Below are 20,551 nucleotides of genomic sequence, written 5' to 3'. Positions count from 1 at the left end.
AGCAAGAGAGGTGGTACCACCCAAAAGCATGAAACGTACAGAAACTCTTAAGTTGAAGAACTGGCCAGAATGACTAGATAGTGAATATCTCAAGCAAACATGGATTTAAAACTAACCTGGGACAAGATATCTTGTTTCAGAGGCCGGAAGCTGAGCAGGCATTTAGGAGATAGGTTAGTGATTGTGCCTCTCTTAGAGTGTCTGCAAGGAGTAGGAGTGGAGTGACACAGTTTGCCCTAGGTGCTGAATTTGGGGTCCCCATCTGTAGGATATGTTAGCAGGCTGATCCCTGAGGAATTGACCGATGCAAAAACTTTCATTTGAAGCCAGAAGTCTGGGCTGGGATGCTGCAGCTGCTAACATGCATTCTCAGGTTAGTTGGAGAAAAACAACAAATAGTGCCAGCAAATGGATTAAAAAAGAAAATCTGTGCTCATTCAGTTCAACATTCTCTGTATTTGTCTCATTTCCCTTAACTTCTTTTTTAAAATGTTTAAAATTTTTAATTTAAATCCAATTTAATTAACAGATAGTGTATTATTAGTTTTGGGGGTAGAGATTAGTGATTCATCAGTTGCATATAATACCCAGTGCTCATTACAAATGCCCTCCTTAATGCCCATCACCCAACTACCCCATCCCACCACCCACCTCCCCTCTAACACTCACAGTTTGTTTCTTATAGTTAGGAGTCTCTTATGGCTTTCCTCCCTCTCTATTTTCAACTTATTTTTCCTTCCCTTCCCCTCTGTTCATCTGTTTTGTTTCTTAAATTCCACATATGAGTGAAATCATATAGTATTTGTCTTTCTCTGACTTATTAGCTTAATACTCTCTAGTTCCATCCATGTGTTGCAAATGGCAAGATTTCATCCTTTTTGATGGCTCAGTAATACTCCATTGTGGTTATGTGTATGTGTGTGTATACCATATCTTCTTTACCCATTCATCTGTTAATAGACATCTGGATTCTTTCCATATTTTAGCTATTGTGGATATTGCTGCTATAAACATTGGGGTAAAGGTGCCCCTACAAACCATTATTTTTGTATCCTTTGGGTAAGTACCTAGTAGTGCAATTGCTGGGTCATAGGGTAGTTTCATTTTTAATTTTTGAGGAACCTCCGTATTGTTTTTCAGAGTGACTGCACCAGTTTGCATTCCCACCAGTAGTGCAAGAGGGTTAACCTTTCTCTACATCATAGCCAACATCTTTTGTTTCCTGAATTGTTAATTCATCATTCTGCCTGGTGTGAAATGGTATCTCATTGTGGTTTAGATTTGTGTTTCCCTGATGCCAAGTGATGTTGAGCATTTTTTCTCATGTCTGTTGGCCATTTGTGTGTCTTCTTTGGAGAAATGTCTGTTCATGTCTTCTGCTTGTTTCTTGACTGTATTTTTTGTTTTTTGGGTGTTGAGTTTGATAAGTTCTTTATAGATTTTGGATACTTGCCTTTTATCTGATATATCATTTGCAAATATCTTCGCCCATTCCATAGGTTGCCTTTTAGTTTTATTGATTGTTTCCTTTGCTGTGCAAATGCTTTTTATCCTGATGAAGTCCCAGTAATTCATTTTTGCTTTTGTTTCTCTTGCCTCTGAAGACATGTCTAGCAAGAAGTTGCTACAGCGGAGATAAAAGAGGCTGCTGCCTGTGTTTTCCTCTAGGATCTTGATGGATTCCCGTCTCCCTTAACTTTTAAATACAAGTTTCACTGGAAAAAAATCTATCTATTTTGAGATAGATTAATATGCCCCAGAGTATTAACTGGGCTGTGACAGTGAGAGAGGGTCTGCTTAAGAGTCAGCTTGTGGCATCAGGATACACTGTCTTTACACCATTCTGTCCCTTCATTTCTTCTTATTTTTTTTAATTCATGAGAGACACTGAGAGAGAGGCAGAGACACAGACAAAGGGAGAAGCAGGCTCCTCACATGGAGCCTGGTGTGGGATTCAATCCCCAGACCTGGGATCACTCCCTGAGCCAAGGCCAACCCACCCAGGCATCCCCCTTTACTTCTTTCAGCAACTATGAAGGCAGCTGACCTCTGGACATCTACTTCTATGGAATAAAACATATCCTTCTGTTTAAGCCAATAGGAATCAGGTTCTTGGTCACCTGCTGCTGAAGTTGCCTCTGTCTTTTTCACCTGGTGAATACCTTCTCAGCTTTGAGACCCTGCTCTTGTCGCATTGAGTCACTGCCTACCTTCTTAATGCTCCAGATTTCTATCATGGCATCTCTGCTCTTAGGGGTTATTTCTATCTCTGTCAGCCAGACAGTAAGCCCCTTAAGAGAAGGAAATAAGTTACTCATTTCCCCCCCAGAATTGAAAGAGTCCCTGGCACAACAAATGTGAATGAATGAACGAATACGTGACCTTAGAGATAGAGATTCTCTGTGACAGCAGAAATGCTGAAATGTAATTATGAGTCAAGAGAAAAGGAAACAAGAATAATAAAGGACAGTGTGGAACAGGGAGTGAGGAGAGAGCAAAATGGGAAAAATAAGAGACTGTAATTATGAGAAACTGATATATGATCAAATTAAGGTTTATGGAAATTCCATTGGATAGGAAAGAAAAAAGTGTGTCTAACTGTATAAATGCTTTTACCAATAAGCCATAGAAATAAATATTAATGCCATTTTGGCATTTATCACCTCATTCCATAGCTGTGGATTTGCCTGACTCCTGTGCTAATAGCAAGCAACACAAAGGCAAGCCAAGCACTTGGATCTTCATGTCATGCCTAGCACCTAACACGATGTGTGTCAGGTCCTCATTAAGATCTGTTGAATTGAGGATCGAATAAAGACTTTAAACCTTCAAAGTTAGCTCTCACCCTGATTACTGAAAGCACGGAAGAAATAACCTGTTGAACATTTTATTTGAAATTATCTGTTCCTTGTTAAATCGAATTACTTCTTTTCTCCTTTAATACTCTCTAACAATAACATGTAAATCATGAGCTTTTATTTCAGATTTAGAAACTTAACCATTAAGTACAAAATCCTGTGCTTGATAGTTATACCAGTTTAACTAATAAGGTTTAAAATATATATATATATATATTTTTTTAGCCAAAAGCATTGTAAAGCCAGAATAGAAAAAAAAATTAGGCCATTCTTAGCAATGTCTTTTGTACAGCTTGGTGTCTTATTAATGTGAACAGTATTATTTCTATACTTCTCCACATGCTATTAAAGTCACACAGAGTAGTGAGGTGAATGTATCCCTTTGTTCTCTTCTGCTCCCATTTTAATGGTATCATTACTTGTGTTATTAATATCCTATATTTCCTTCTGTAATGCTTAAAGTTCTGTATAAATAGTCATTCTTTCCAATCTGGTACTAGAATTATAAAAGCTCTCATTATCCTCATTGTGCAAATAGGAAAACAAGCATAAAGTGGCCCATTCTTTGCATAACGTGGTCCCAAAAATAGAGTATAAGGACAGTTGAAAGGAGACTTCTGGCCGAGTTCACTTCAAAATAAATTTGTCTGGGTCTGTTGTCTCTAACCTGAGTAATAAACAGCTCACTCTTCAGAGAGATACATTCTCTTAGGCCCTACTCCCTGGTGTAGTCTTAAATTATTTCCACCAATTTTTAAAATGACAAATGTGTCACAAATATACAGGCCACACTAAACAAGGTCCTCATGATAAAAATATGTGAAGGCTCATGTAACATAAAACTCTCCTCTAATTTTGATTTTATTGATTCATCTTCTATGTGCCAAGTACTGTTATAGGTGCTATGTATAATAGATAAAAAGAAAAGAGGATACAGCGCCTGCCCTAAAGTTCTTCACAGCCTAGTGGAGAGTCAGACACATAAACTTGGTACAGTTTAATAAGTGCTTTAATTGAGGTAAACACCAAGTGCCAGGCTAGCCCAGGACAGAGCACCAACCGGGAACAGAGTGTTGGGGATGGTGTCAGAAAGTGGGGACAGAGAAGGGAAGAGCAGTAGGAGAATGAGCAGGATATGTCCAAAGTGCATGGAGGATAATGGGGGAGGGAGGAAGCACGTGGCCCAGCTGTATAATATGGTAGTTATTGTATCACCACAAAGGGAAGCACTTGTAGGGTGAAACCAGTGTTATGGATGACTGAGCAGAGAGACAGAAGAATCTAGACGCTCAGTGGCTTCATTGAACTGCTGAATCAATCAACTCTGAAGTCACCCCACCCTGAGGCTTGTTTTTAAATGAAATAATACACTTCCATGTTGTTAAATTTAAGTAGGGTTTTTGTCTCTTGCAGCTAAAAGTGTCCTGAGCAATATGTGGAGGAGGTTAAGGGGGGAAGATAGTTCTTTCTTGCAAACATTGAATTTGAGATGGTTGTCAGTCCACCTGGAGATTTCCCAAGGATAGGTAGGCCCAATTACCCTTGCTGAACAGTTTGCTATTATTTTAAAATAGCCTTAGCATACATACTTTGAGTATCTATACCCTTACTATAGTATCTGTAGTATATGCATAGTATATATGCACTTGAAGTAGCTCCATGGCATCCTCAACCCAGGTGCTTTCTTGCCTTCCTGCTTTGCCATCTCTAGATGATTTGCTTTTATTTATAGCTTTGTCCTCTCCTGCTCACAAGATGGTTATAGCAGTATCAAGCATCCCATCCACACCCAGCAACATCCAAAGGCCAAGTTTGAGCACATTTTTCCTTGTTCTTTCTTGAAAGCAAACCAAGTTTTAGAGCTGACGCTTAGAGGTGGTTAGTTTTTTAAAGACTCTAATCAGGAGTCTGTATCCATAGGCACCTATACCAAGTGCTTCAAATGAGGTTTAGCTAAATCTCAACAACAGGATCCACTAAACAGGATAAGAGATTTTAGAAATCATTTTTCACTTGTGAAGTGATTGGTATTCAAAGTAGTAACTGATCTGCATTTCTGTCTTTGCAAAATGAAATGTTTAAGAATGTGGTGAGATCAGAAATCCAACTCCTTTATACTAGCATCCTGGATCTTGAACTCCACTTTGCCCTGGATTCTCATGAGCAGAGGGCACCTTCATCCCCTGTCTGAATAGATGGTTTGTTGGTTTTGCCAATAGAATGTTGTTGCATTCCTATACATCATTTTAGTCATGCAAGGGGCCACTGTGTCAAAGACTAGAGAACCTCTTCCAGCATATAGGGTCAGGGAATATGCCCTTTTTGGCGCGCTTGCCAACACTTGTACCTGTGAAAGAATTCATGTGAGGCTTTCTTTATTGCAATGTCTCACTGGGGATCAAGTTGTGAGTGGGTATGCATTCAGCCCGTACCTGCCTCGTATAGTTGGAGGACACCAATGTTTACTGGATAACTTGCAACAACACCACCACTACACCAAGTTACTTCTCCCTGCAGAGACTCAAGTGTTAATGCATTCAGGTCAGATGAGTCCTGGCAGAAACTCAGTCAAAAGAACAATCTTTCCTGTAGACAGATCTCCCAGAATCCTAGGATAGGGACCAAGAATGAGAGCCTTCTGGGCAAGCCACTGCCTTACTCCGTACCAGAGTCTAATCAGTTGGTCTTTTTCTTCCATCACTGCCTCATGTGTGTCTCTGCTGCAACACCCAGCTCAGTCAAAAAGGAAAAGAGTTCCCAGATTAGAAGAGGACTTCTTACTGGTTCAGGGTATATACATGGCTGCTCCCATTCAAGGCTTCCTTAAATAGCATCCCACCCTCCCTTTATTCGGCTTCTACTGCATGACTTTCTCACACCCACTATTCACAATCACCACCCTGAGGTTCTCTAACATCCCCCTTGAATTACTATGCCAGAAAGCAGATCAGTGAGAGTGATGTTTTCCAGCTGTATTGAAGAATGATTGACAAATAAAAATTGTGTATGTTTCAGGCATAAAATGTGAAGTTTTGATATAGGTATACATTGTGAAGTGATTACCTAGTTAATTAACATATCCTTTATCTCATATCATTACCTCTTTTTGTGGTAAGAACACTTGAGATCTACTGTCAGCAAATTTCAGGCATACAATATGTTGTTATTGACAATATGACTACTATTAGTAATCATCATACTGTACATTAGGTCTCCAGAATTTATTCCCCTATAACTGGAAGTTTGCACTCTTTTCCTGCCACCATCCCTGGCCCTTGGCAACAATCACTGTGTTACTATAAGGGCAATATTTTTGGCTTTCACATATTAGTGAGATCATACAGTATTTGTTTTTCTGTGTCTGGCTTATTTCACTTAACATATGTCCTCCAGGTTTATCCATGCTGTCACAAACGACAGGATTCCATTGTGTTCTATTCCACTGTGTGTGTGTGTGTGTGTGTGTGTATAATCACATTTTATTTATTCATTCATCCACTGACAAACACTTAGAGTGTTTCCATGTCTTGTCTACTATGAATAGGGCCACAGTGACCATGAGAGTATAAAATGTCTCTTCAAGAAAGTGATTTTATTTCCTTTGGTTATGTAGCTAGAAGTAAGACTATATGGATTATACGGTTCTTCTATTTTTGATTTTCTGAGAAACCACCATACTGTTTTCCTTAATGGCTGTACTAATTGACATTCCCATCAACAGTGTGTAAGTTTTAAGTGTTACCTTTTCTCTACATCCTTGCCAACACTTACCTTCTCACATTTTTATAATAGCCATCCTAACATGTGAAGTGATGTGTCGTTGTGCTTCTGATTTGCATTTCCTGGATGATTTGTAGTACTGAACATCTTTTCATATACCCATTGGCTATTTAATGCAATCCCTATCAAAATACCATGGACTTTCTTCAGAGAGTTAGAACAAATAATCTTAAGATTTGTGTGGAATCAGACAAGACCCTGACTAGCCAGGGGAATATTGAAAGAGAAGACCAGAGCCGGAGTCATCACAATGCCGGATTTCAAGTTGTACCACAAAGCTGTGATTATCGAAACAGTATGGTACTGGCACAAAAACAGACACATAGATAATGGAACAGAATAGAGAACCCAGAAATGGGCCCTCAATTCCATGGTCAACTAATATTCGATAAAGAGGGAAGATTGTATCCACTGGAAAAAGGACAGTCTCTTCAATAAATGGTGCTGGGAAAATTGGACAACCACATGCAGAAGAATGTAACCCGACCAGGGACACCTGGGTGGCTCAGCGGTTGAGCGTCTGCCATTGGCTCAGGTGGTGATCCTGGGGTCCTGGGATCAGGTCCCACATCAGGCTCCCTGCATGGAGCCTGCTTATCCCTCTGCCTGTGTCTCTGCCTCTCTCTCTCTCTCTCTCTCTCTCTCTCTCTCTCTCTCTGTGTGTGTGTGTCATGAATAAATGCATAAAATCTTAAAAAGAAAAAAAAGAAACTAGACCATTCTCTTACATCATACACAAAGAGAAACTCAAAATGGACGAAAGATCTAAATGTGAGACAAGAATCCATCAAAATCCTAGAGGAAAACACAGGCAACACCCTTTTTGAATTTGGCCACAGCAACTTCTTGCAAGATACATCTATGAAGGCAAGGGAAACAAAAGCAAAAATGAACTCTTAGGACTTAATCAAGATAAAAAGCTTCTGCACAGCAAAGGAAGCAGTCAACAAAACTAAATGACAACCTACAGAATGGGAGAAGATATTTGCAAATGACATATCAGATAAAGGGCTAGTATCCAAGATCTATAAAGAACTTATTAAAACTCAACAGCAGAAAAATAAACAATCCAATCCTGAAATGGGCAAGAGACATGAACAGAAATTTCACCAAAGAAGACATAGACATGGCCAACAAGCACATGAGAAAATGCTCTGCATCACTTGCCATCAGGGAAATACAAATCAAAACCACAATGAGATACCACCTCACACCAGTGAGAATGGGGAAAATTAACAAGACAGGAAACCACAAATGTTGGAGAGGATGCGGAGAAAGGGGAACCCTCTTGCACTGTTGGTGGGAATGTGAACTGGTGCAGCCACTCTGGAAAACTGTGGAGGTTCCTCAAAGAGTTAAAAATAGAGCTACCCTATGACCCAGCAATTGCACTGTTGGGGATTTACCCCAAAGATACAGATGCAGTGAAAAACCAAGACATCTGCACCCCCAATGTTTCTAGCAGCAATGTCCACAATGGCCAAACATGGAAGGAGCCTCGGTGTCCATCGAAAAGATGACTGGATAAAGAAGATGTGGTCTGTGTATACAATGGAATATTACTCAGCCGTCAGAAATGACGAATACCCACCATTTGCTTCAACGTGGATGGAACTGGAGGGTATAATGCTGAGTGAAGTAAGTCAATTGGAGAAGGACAAACATTATATGGTCTCATTCATATGGGGAATATAAAAAATAGTGAAAGGGAATAAAGGGGAAAGGAGAGAAAATGAGTGGGAAATATCAGTGAGGGTGACAGAACATGGGAGACTCCTAACTCTGGGAAACGAACTAGGGTAGTGGAAAGGGAGGTGGGCAGGGGGATGTGGTGACTGGGTGACAGGCACTGAGGGGGGCACTTGATAGGATGAGCACTGGATGTTATGCTATATGTTGGCAAATCGAACTCCCAATAAAAAAAATATACAAAAAAAAAAAAGAGAGAGAGCATTTTACCCATTATGTATTCTTGCTGTCTTTGGTGAAGATTACTTGAACACATATGAGTGATTTTTTTTTAAATGATACAACTTTGAATTAGCTCTAATTACAAGTGTATGTATATCACATTTGAATTTTTAGAAGACTATGCATTGTTTTATGTAAAAAACAAAATATTTAAAGTTAGTTTACAATCTGCAGATTGCCGTACATTAATTACCATTAGTAATAAATAATATATGGTACATCTTTTTGAGATTCAATGCCTTAAAGTTACAGAAACGGATTCTCTTCATGGAGGTGGCTTATTTGAGGGGAAGTTTCTCTTTTTCTGTGGACAACCAAATCATGCCTATGTATTTAGGTTCTGACAGTAGCCTGAGTTGTCATTTTCTGTTTAACTGAACATGAGATACCCACAGACCAGCTTCCCATAACAAAATCGTAAACACTTCCCATAGCAGTCCTGTGCCCTTTGTGGAGACTCCCCCTTCCTCTAATTCCTCAAATTTCCAAACACTCCCCTCTCTTGGTACAGAATTACAAAACCAAGTACGTCAACCTAATATCAGAAAAAGTGTTAACTTGATGAACTCTATTTTATTTGGAAATGAGGAACTGTGAGTGTAAAACTAAAGGCAGTTCAGATCAGGTTAACACATGTCCTTGGCTGAGGAAAAAAAACAACAGCCCTCTAACTTACCATGATTAATATAGCATATTCATTCAGCCAGCCCCTGTGGGTCTTGGAGCATAAGAAATTTTAGTTTCCAGCATACCCAGTGAGTAGAATAGTGGAATTTTTTTTTTAACTGAAGTAAAACTGCATGTTATGTAATCAAGAGAATGGAAATTCCAACTCTACAGATGCAAGTATTTGGAGAAAAATGGGTCCAGTCAATGAATTGGAATCTTCTTGGTGGCTGTTTGGTTAGACACTCCAGGCCACTGATTACAAACAAAGTAAACCTTGCTCTTTCATTAACCACCTGTGAAAATGAGGGCAAAGGATCAACTAGGTCATGGGCAGATTGCCAGGTTCTCTCTGATGAGCTAGAAATAGAGGCTGCTCAAAAATGGGCTGACCTCTTCCTTTTGTACTTCTCTCTCTCTCCAACATATCAACACCTACTTAGATAATATTTATTATTCTTATCTAAATTGTAAATGCTAGAGTAACCTCACTTGAAAATGATGCTTTAACATTTCATGAAATTATACACTCAATTTTTATTTCTTAGCTTGGAATATATATGCCCTTCCACTCTAAATTTTCTGAAAATTTTACATTTTTTACCATCCTCTATAGTCTTTTATGGACAGTCTCCAATAGTCAAATCTGTACAATGTAAATTTTCTTGGTTTTATGAGGATAATTAATTCATTTCATTCCAAGAGAAGCCAGAAAGCGATCTCTTTTCCAGTTGGGATGCAACTGAATATCTGGATTGGAAAATTCCTAAGTACACTGGGTATATCATGCAGTCTCATGCCACTATATTTAACATCTTTTGAAAGTATAAACCTAACATAGAAGTTATTAGGACTTAAGAGGAATGGGATGGGATTCCCCCCAGTTCATATCCCCTTGTTCAGAAATAGGGAGCATGAAAGGGGACTAAAAAACTAATATTTTCATGGATTTATAAGGGTTTTTTTTTCCTTAAAAACATCTTTATATCAACGGGTGTCTGGGTGGCTCAGTTGGATGAGTCTCTGCCTTTGGCTTGGGTTGTGATCCCGGGGTCCTGGGATCGGGCCCCGCGTTGGGCTCCCTGCTTAGTGGGGAGCCTGTTTCTCCCTCTCCCTCACACTGTGCTCTCTCGGTCTCTTGTCTCTCTTTAAAATAAATAAACAAAATCTTTATTTAAAAATCTTTATATCAAACTACCTATCTAGCAGAAAGCTTCCTTAATAGGATATTTGTTTTTATAGGTAGCCTGAAATTCTGTTCTCTTCTATTTAGGCCCATAAGAAAAGGAAGGAAAGATGTCATTCTAAATAAATTCAGGCAAACTGGTTTGTATCAGAAAATGGAAATGCAGCCTAGCAGCATTGCTCTCCATGATGCTTATACAAGGGGGGAAGCAGAGTTAAGAGTGAGATGAGGGGTGATAGATGTTTACACACAAGTTTACAATATGCTCCTAAGTAGTACTGCCCTCCACAGATAGTACTCTCAAGGCTCAACTTCAAGACATCTTTAAGACATTGAAAATAAAAATAAATCTGTTGAATGAGATCAGTTGCCTATAGAGGCAAATACCTCCAAGAGCTTTTCTGTTAGTATGTACCCGGGAGTCTCTCCAACACCAAATTCCAATTAGCACAGCCTTGATGTAGCCCTGACAGAACATGGCTGGAATCTGATTCTAACAAAGGAAGCTGAAATCCAATTAATTAAACCACCCCAGGTCTCAACAAAGACTGTGCCAAGAAAAGAGGAAGGATGGGTATGGAGTCTAGACAAGGACAGCAGAATAAGTAGCTATTAGGTTATTGGTAGCATGAGTTCTACACTGCCCAAGGAAGTCATGCTTTGACTGGTTGAAGTGAACTTCCTGGTCTGCTGAAAGGATTATCCTTAGAGTGGAAATTACTCAGATGCTTACCTCCACTGTGTCCTAGTTTCCCCATCAGTAAGAACAGTAAGAGATAAGTTCTGAGAAGTCATGGGGGATACTTTGTATAGGACTGACAGGCCCCTGTGAAGACCTGACTTTTAAGATTAGGGAACTGGGGAGCCATTGAAAGGTTTTGAGCAGAGGGGTGATTGAGATTATCAGGAACTAACATTGTAAAAGGATAGAAGGACCAAATTAGCTAATCCAAGTAAGGCACTTAGCACCATGCCTAGTGCGTTAATAGTGCTCAATAATGAATAATCATGATTATAAATACTATACTTCAGTAAAGCTGTCAAAGTAGTTCTTCTTCATCAAGAATAAATCGTGAAGAAATAGAAAATCTGAATAGACCTATAACTAGTAATGAGATTAAATCAGTAACCAAAACCTCCCAACAAAGAAAAGCCTTGGACCAGATGGCTTCACTAGTGAATTCTACTAAACATGTAAAGAATTAATACTAATCCTTCTCAAACTCTTCCAAAACAAATGGGAACACTTCCTAAATCATTCTGTGTGGCCAGCATTACTCTGACACCCAAGTTAGACAAAGATGTAACAGGAAAACTAGAGACCAATATCCCTGAGGACTATTGATGCAAAACTCAACAAAATCCTAGAAAGCAGAATGCCACCACATGTTAAGATTACATGATGACCAAGTGGGATTTATTCCTGGAATGTGAGGATAGTTCAATACACAAACTATCAATCACCATAACACATCAAATTAACAGAGTAAAGGAAAAAATGATTAGATCTATTGATGCAGAAAAAGCACTGACCAAATTTAACATTCTTTCATGATAAAAATACACAATAGAGTAGGAAGAGAAGGAAAGTACTTCAACACAATAAAGTCCATATATAAAAAACTCACACTGAAAAAAAAAAAAACAAAACCAAAAAAACCACCTCACACTGTACTCAAAGGTAGCACCATATACAATGGTGAAAGACTGAAAGTTTATCCTCTAAGATCAGGTACAAGACAAGAATGTTAACTTTTGCCTTTCTATCCAACTAAGTACTGTTGAATAGCATTGGAGGTTCCAGCCAAAGCAATTAGAGAAGAAATAGAAATAAAGGCATCCAAATTGGAAAGGAAGAAGTAAAATTATCTATGTTCACAGATAATATGTTCTTATATGTAAAAACCATAAAGATCACACACAGACACACACACACGCATACCATTATAAGTAATAAATAAATTCAACAAAATTGCAAGACACAAAACACATGGACAAAAATCGTTTGCATTTCTATACACCAACAGTGAACAATCTGAAAAGGAAATTAAGAAAACAATTTTATTTACAATAGAATCAAAATTGGAGATAAACAGCCTGAAACAAAGAACTTTTATACTGAAAACTATAAAACATTGCTGGAAGTAATTAAAGAAGACACAAATAAGTAGAAAGATAAACTGTATTCATGGATTAGAAGACCCAATATTGTTAAAATGTCAATACTATCCAAAGAAATCTAAAGATTCACTGCAAATCCTAACATAATGCAAACAATTTTTTTGGATAAATAGAAAAAAAAATCCATCTTGAAATTCATATGGAATTCAAGGGAACCCAAATAGCCAAAACAATCTTGAAAAAGAAGAACAAACTTGGATGTCTCATGCTTACTAGTTTCAAAACCTACTACAAAGCTACAGAAATCAAAACAGTGTGTTACTGGCATTAAAACAAACAAATAAACCAATGAAATGTAATAAAAGAGCCCAGAAATAAACCCTCACATATATGGTGAAATGATTTTTCACAAGGGTACCAAGGCCATTCACTGTGGAAAGGACAGTCTTTTCAACAAATGGTGTTGGAAATATCAGACATCCACATGCAAAAGAATGCATTTGGACCTTTACTTTGCATCACAATAAAAAATTAACTCATAATGGATTAAGACCTGAACATAAGTGCTAAAACTATAAAACTCTTAGAGGAATACATAGAGAAAAAACTTGATAGTATTAGATTTAGCAATGATTTCTTGAATGTGACAACAAAAGCACAGGAAACAAAAGAAAAAAAATAGATAAATTGGATTTTGTCAAAATTAAAATTTTTGTACATCAAAGGACACTAATTCAACAACAAAAAATAACTCCATTTTAAAAATAGGCAAAGGCCTTGAATAGGCATTTCTCCAAAGATCATAAACAGCCAATAAACACATGAAAAGATGCTCAACATCACTAATCATTAGGGAAATGAAAATCAAAACCACAATAAGATATCACCTTATTCTCATTGCAATAACTATTATCAAAACAAATGAACAAAAGCTTTAGACACAAGTCGTGGCATGAATGTGGAGAACTTGGAGCCCTTACACATTGCTGGTAGGAATATGTGGTACAACCACTGTAAAACACTGTATGTCAGTTCCTTGAAAAATTAAAGACAGAATTACCATATGATAGGGCAACTCCATTTCTGGGTATATTGAAAACAGAGTCTTGAAGAGATATTTGTAAACCCATGTTCATAATAGCATTATTCTCAGTTGCCAGAAGGTGGAAATGACATAAACCCCATTGACAGATGAATGTGTAAACAAAATGTGGCATATACATATGATGGAATATTATTCAGCTTTAACAAGGAAGGATATGCTGATACATGTTTCCACATGGATGAACCTTGAGGACATTATGCTGAGTGATTTAAGCTGGATGCAAAAGTGTGATTCCATTTATACAAGGTACTGAGAATCATTAAATTTATAGAGACAGAAAGTAGAATGGTGATTGCCAGGGGATTAGGAGAAGGGTGAATAGTGAATGGGGAGTTACTGTTTTATGAATATAGAGTCTGAGTTGCAGAAGATGAAGAGTTCTGGAGATGGATGATAGTGACAGGTGCACATTATTATGGACATACCTAATGCCACAGAACTGTATATTTTTAAATAACTAAAATTATACATTCTATGTTATATATTTTACTACAATTAAAAATGTAGTCTCCCTCCTTCCTCTGAATCATACTTTAAGATTTTATTTATTCATGTGAGACAGAGAGAAGGGCAGAGGGAGAAGCAGGCTCCCCACTGAGCAGGGAGCCCAATGCAGGACTCAACCTAAGACCCTGCGATCATGACCTGAGCTGAAGGCACTTTGCTGCTTAGCCACCCAAGTACCCCATCTGAATCTTTACTCTCCAACCAGTTTTCTGGTTATCATTTCTCTTTATGTATAATTTTCCTGTGGCAAAAATACATGGCTTAGTAAGCCCTACCCTGACAATTTCAAGGCTGACAACTAAACAGTTGTTCTGATTTATACATCAGGCTCTTGTAAGTATGAGTATCAAGGAACTACATCTTACAGAAGGATGACTGACAAAACTGGTATTACTCAGACCCTAAAAAGCAGTGACAGTCAAGCGTAGACTCTAGGAAAGTCTTGGTTACCACTTCTCTGTCTAATAGCAAAAATGGCCTATTATAAAAAGCAATGCAGTTGTCAACTGCAAGATAGGCCTTGTTTTCCCTTCCTTTTTAGAAAACGAACTTTTAGTCAAAAATACCCAGGAATGGGCCACCTGGGTGGCTCAGTCACTTGAGCGTCCAGCTCTTGGTTTTGACTCAGGTCATGATTTCAGGGATGGAGTCCTGCATCAGGCTCTGTGCTTAGCGAGGAGTCTGCATGAGATTCTCTCTCTCCTTCTCCCCCTGCTCCCCCCTCAGTTTGCACCTGTGCATGTGCAGTCTCTCTCTCTCTCTCTCAAATAAATAAATCTTAAAAAAAATACCCAGGAATGATTTCCCAACCCACAGTTAACTTTCTCTTCCTGTGTCAGGCAGGCAACTTTATAGAATAAGAACTGGATAAAAAACCACTGCTGTAGAAAGTCTCTGAAACTACCAAACTCCTCTGAAGCTAGTTCATGTGGAAACCGTGTCTTTCTTACGCTGCCAGCATTGTGAAGGAAGAGTGAGAAAAATAGCACCATTCAACTAAGAAGCCAATTTTAAAAGAATAAGGTAGAAACCCTTCGCCTCCATATATTCTAGTCTTCCCAAGGCTAAGATAGGAGCTTCTTCCATGTACTCTTCTGGATGTCCATTGTTGAGACATAATGATTCTCATATTGCATTGACACCAACAGTTTACTCTCTCTCACTGGAATGGAAGCAACGTCACAAACTGTATCTTCAGTCTTTTTCCTTAGGGCTAGGGCTGTCCTGGCACATAAGAACACAATAACTCTTAGCCAGAAAAATAAATAGCACACTGCTGTGTTTCATTGACTCTACAATCCCAGTAATTATTAGACACTTCAATTGCAAGACCACTAAGAAAAAAAAAAGTACAATCTGAAGATAGCAGGAGTTGTAAAACATTCCAGTGTTAGGGTTATTATCACCTTGATTTCAGGCCTGGAACAAGGAAGAGATGGCCACAAAAAGGTTGAAGACTAATTGGTATCACTTCGTAAATACAGATATGTGCACATACATTTATACAAACAAAAACCTTTTTTTAATTAGTTCACTTGGCCTCTCTATCTTGAGCTTTTCCTCTCAGACCAGATGTTGCTTCAGATTTTAAAGAATCACCCTCTTGTCTGAACTAGGTAACTAAAATTAGAGAGGAGGACTTGTCCCCATTTCTTAGCTATGGTTATATTGTAAGGCTGAGTTCTAAAAAAGAGTATTATTTGTTGTCTCTACCAAGCCAGTTTAAATAATGAGGATCAGTGCATTAACGGGGAAATACTTTTGCCTCCAGGCAAGGCTGTAATAAAAGAAGCTCATCTGTGGAGGGGAAACACATCACTACAAAAATTACTAGATAATGAAAATTCTGGGCAGTCCCATGGCACTTTTAATCAGAATATCTCAAAACAACCCCACCATGTCATCAACAAGTCTTGTCATCAGCAGGATGCGAAGTGGAAAATGTCCCTTTCCATAATGTTAATACCATTAGTCTAAGATTTTTAAGAGGTTAAGCAAATTAATAAAAAGCAAATAATAATGATGATGGTTATATACACAGATACATTTACATATAAATACATACACATACACACACAAATTTAATTTGATTGCATGTGAAGTGAGATCATGTGTGAATATTTGATTGTAAATCCTCAAACACCATACAAGCAATAATAAGGAGCTGAGTTTCAATCCTGGCTCTACCACTTCCTCCCTCTGTGACCTTAGGCAAGTGTCTTACCTTCTCTAAGTGTCAGGGAATCATAAGAATATGCACCTCACTGTAACCAAGGTCCACGGGATGCTCCCTATAAAGCACTTAGAAGAATGGCTGACATTTGGCAAATGCTCTGTAAATATTCGCTTTCTCCATTTGAACTATAATAGGATGCCCATATACCACCCCCACAGGACCCACTTTTCCCATACAGCCTGGCATTAGTTTTATAATGTTTTCATTTCATCACTCCCAGTTTGGTCTCACTTCCCTCCTCACGCGGTCTGAAACCCATACAACTACTGCATTTGTTATCCCTTGTGGTCCTTTCTTCTTTGGTCCTCCCACTTCACCTCCCTGCTGTTCTTTTTTACAGTATCCTCAAGCCTAGATCATTACAATGACCTCAACTCCAAGTCTTCTCAACTCTAACCCATCGTACTTATGAAATCCTAAGCATGACACTTCTCTGCCCAAAATTCTCAAAGCTTCCACACTGCCTTCTAAGTTCACTTCTGACCATAGCATTCAAGACATCTCACTTTTGGCTTCAATCTACCCTTCCAGGTATCTCTTCAATTTAGCCAATCTGATGTACATATCCCTAAGCTACATTCCCCCACATCCATGGTTTTGTTCATACAATTTTTTTTTATTGCAGTGTCCTCCCATTCATCACTGCCATAAAAATCCTAACCCTCCTTCTAAATCAATCTCAAATTCCACCTCCACTACAGTGTACTTTTCCAACCTCCTTCAACCTATCTTATGTGTGTCTTGAGACACTTGTATTTAACCTTACATTGGGGTCGGTTCCATCATAAGGCCTGTGTCACCTCTGACTTGCTCATACTAGTGGACAATAAATATGGATGCTACTTCACTGTGTTTAATTGGTTATATTTGAATATGCGTATTTACTTTGAGTCCCTGTGTCACATATGCCACTAAGATAGGAAGATAAATCAACCCTTTGTATTCACTGCTATATTTAGCAATATAGGGTGGGTCCTGGGATGTTCGAATCTCTACCCAACAGAACCTTCCAGCTCATTAAACCAGTACATCATTGGGTCTTTTAAGATGCAATAAATAAAAACTCGGCCAGGATGTCCACTCAGCCTACTATGATACCGCTAACAATATCTTCATCTGGACGTGGATACAAACTGAAAATTGAATAATACATGTTTTTGCTTTTGTTTGTTTGCTTGTTTTGGGTTTTGATTTAGTGATGCTGGGTGGGGAGGAGAGCCAAACCACTACAGTGCTTTTTTTTTTTAAGATTTTATTTATGTATTTATTCATGAAAGACACAGAGAGAGAAAGGCAGAGATGTAGGCAGAGGGAGAAGCAGGCTCCAGGCAAGGATCCTGATGTGGGACTTGATCCTGAGGCCGCAGGATCATGCCCTGAGCCAGGGGTATTCGCTCAACCACAGAGCCAGGTGTCCCCAAACCACTACAGTTCTTGCTATAACAGAGTGAAATCCTCTGTCCAATCTCAAAATAGAAAGATTTAGACAATAGGGGTAAGCTTCAGTAATTTAAGATAAGCCTGTAGAATATCAAATGAAATTAGTTTTAAAAACATGTGTTAACCTTATCTTCACTGTTTAGCAGTTTTCAATACTAATGAGGCCTCTTGGTCAGCAAGTCAGACAAAATATGATTTGTTAAACTAGATGGAAAACAGTGATTTTTGAAAATTGGAGTATCTTAGTAATGGATCCACAAAGACTTCTCAGTTTATTAAGTCTGGTCCTAAGCTACTTGGCCAGGAATATGACCGAAAAATGCTCAAGAGGTATCTCTGGAAAACAGCATTCAAGAAACCCTGTCTCTTGAGATTACCAAGAACTTCAGCATGGCTCTATAGCTCAATCCAATCAGAATAGTCAACAATTAAAATTCGGTATTGTCCCCAACAAGAAGACAGATAAATAAATATCTCAACATGATGCCTTTGGAGAGCAGCACTTTTTTTTTTTTTTAATAGCTTCATTCTCCTGCCTGAGTTGGGAAACTATTGCAGGAACACCCATATTACGAATAGTTTTACAGGTTGGTTCCTTTCTTTACTACTATATATACAATGATCATCATTTCCAAATTTTCCCAAACTGCCTTGGTACCATTTTAAGTAGGGGAAATTCCTTAATTCTATAATTAAATCTTTTATATTGTAGATATTCATATAAATAAACTCATGTACCAGTTAAAAAAAAAAAAAAGAAAAACAAAACAAAAAAGCTTTCCCAGACTACCTTACCCCTAATCTCCTGTTGAGACACTGTTGACTCCGAAGCACCATGGGCAGTTAATTAAAGGCCAGTTTTGGCCATTGCTAAGGCCCCAGTGCTTATTGTCATTGCCTCCCTTTACATCCTTTGAGGTCCTTATGATAATTTAAAAGGCTTTACACACTTCCTCTCACCAATAAGAGTTCCCCTCAACATATTATTCACTAACATTAGACAAGTTTGTTTCCTGAAGGCATCCACCAAATGATAAGAACACTCCTCCAACACCATTCCTTCTATAATAGCATTGGGAAAACTCACCGCTGGCATTTCAATAATTGATGGTCTGGGGATAGAAGTCTGGAAAGTAACTGCCTCACAGTCCAACTTATCTTCTGGGTTCCCAGGAGAATCTTCAGGGGTCTCAGCAGGCTGGTTGACAGTGTGGTTACTTGAATTCAGATTTGTGCTGCCATTTTTCTCTGAACGGATGCCAGAATCTCGCCTTTTCTCGGGAATTCCTTCTTCCCCTTTTGAGTGACTTGCATGTCTGCTCGCTTTGGCCATGGGCTGAATATAGATGGTGGAATGAGTATCAGCTGTGCTGGACTGATCAAAGGGTGCATTCTCCCTTGTGTTCCCAAAACAAGCAAGCAGAGCTGAGCATGGAAAGGGATGCATCCTCCTAGATGGAGATTTCAGTCTTTTGGTGAGCCTTGCTTTCCATGTGAACATGACCTGCAGGGAAACATTGCAAAATTCAAAGCAGGAAAACTTTCCAGGGGTTCACATCACCTCCACTTTCCTTATAGTAACTATTTCCTTGCCTGAAGAGAAGGGCTTTCTAGTGGTTACTCCTAAATAGAAGATTAGGAGATGGCAGTGCCACCCTCCCTTGGAGTCATTTAGCAGCCAACTCCCCTTCGGGAAGCGTCTGTCGCGGGGCGATTTCACGCTCTTCCTTCCTTGATGCTGTCAGTGGCTAAAGAAAGCTGTCTGTGAGGCATGTGTTGGCTTGGGTTACAGTCCCTCAGCAGGGCAGACGCTTCAGTGTAAGGTAGTGCCAAGTAAAAAGACAGTTGCTTCAGGTTACCTTGAAGGCATAAAGATAATGTAGCCTGATAGCGTCTGCCATAATAGCGTCAGCCTGTGTATCAATAACATCATAACAGCAGCATAACCTTCTTCTATTACTCCCTTCAAATATTTATTCTCCCAAACAAAACAAACACCACTCAGTTATCCATCACAAATGAGGACCCCTAGAGGGTCCTCGACCCTGGCAGCTGTTTCATTATTAAAATAGGAGGTAGATTCGAATCTTTTGTCTGGAGAGCTCCATGTTTGGGTTTGATGTCACAGGGGCTTTCCTGAATCTTCCTCAAACAAGCTTCCTGGCTTTAGGATCCATATTCCTCCTCTGGTAACTATAATTGAGTCTTTATTTAATTTGCTTTTTCACTACCCATGCTAAGTCCAGACTAATGTTCAACAACACTGAAACAAAATAATTAGCTAAAATGAATAATTGACACAAGTATGTATGTATGAATGTGTGTTCTATTCATTTACTGTGTATATTAATTTTGGAAAATAACCTCCTTTTGAACTTAGATCTGTTTTTTCAACACATTAATGTGTGAATGGTGAAAAATAATAAATTATAACCATATTCTGAGAATATGCTGAAAATTGACATTTTTTTCCTTAGCCAAGCATCTGCTAGAAATGTTGGAGAAAGATAATACTGTAATGGTTTTACCATTAATAGTGACTTTCAGATCAAGATTTCAGGGTGTATTACCCATTTTAATTTATTCATTTTCTCTCTCTTTTAATTTAATGTCAAGATGTGCTCTTAAGCCCAAACAGGTGGTAGATACTATAGTAGTAATCTCCCATTTCACAGAGACAG

General features: G+C 38.6%; 1 protein-coding gene across 2 annotated transcripts in view; it reads right to left on the bottom strand.

Annotated features, from left to right (window-relative positions):
• Positions 1 to 19,590, bottom strand: part of FAM107B (family with sequence similarity 107 member B) — a 224,793-nt gene extending 205,203 nt beyond the window's left edge. Inside the window, exons 1-2 of one of the 2 annotated variants that reach the window (XM_041766453.1) lie at positions 19,464 to 19,590; positions 18,958 to 19,374 (exon numbers count right to left, since the gene is read on the bottom strand). In XM_041766453.1, the coding sequence (XP_041622387.1) occupies positions 18,958 to 19,371 (414 nt within the window). In that variant the 5' untranslated portion in view covers positions 19,372 to 19,374; positions 19,464 to 19,590. Of the gene's footprint in view, positions 1 to 18,957 lie in introns of both variants that reach the window. The other variant, XM_041766454.1, reaches the window with a different exon arrangement.
• Between the last annotated feature and the right edge of the window lie 961 nt (positions 19,591 to 20,551).

Source organism: Vulpes lagopus, chromosome 8, assembly GCF_018345385.1.
Source record: "Vulpes lagopus strain Blue_001 chromosome 8, ASM1834538v1, whole genome shotgun sequence".
NCBI classification, from domain to species: Eukaryota; Metazoa; Chordata; class Mammalia; order Carnivora; family Canidae; genus Vulpes; species Vulpes lagopus.
This window is presented reverse-complemented; position numbering and strand designations above follow the sequence as displayed.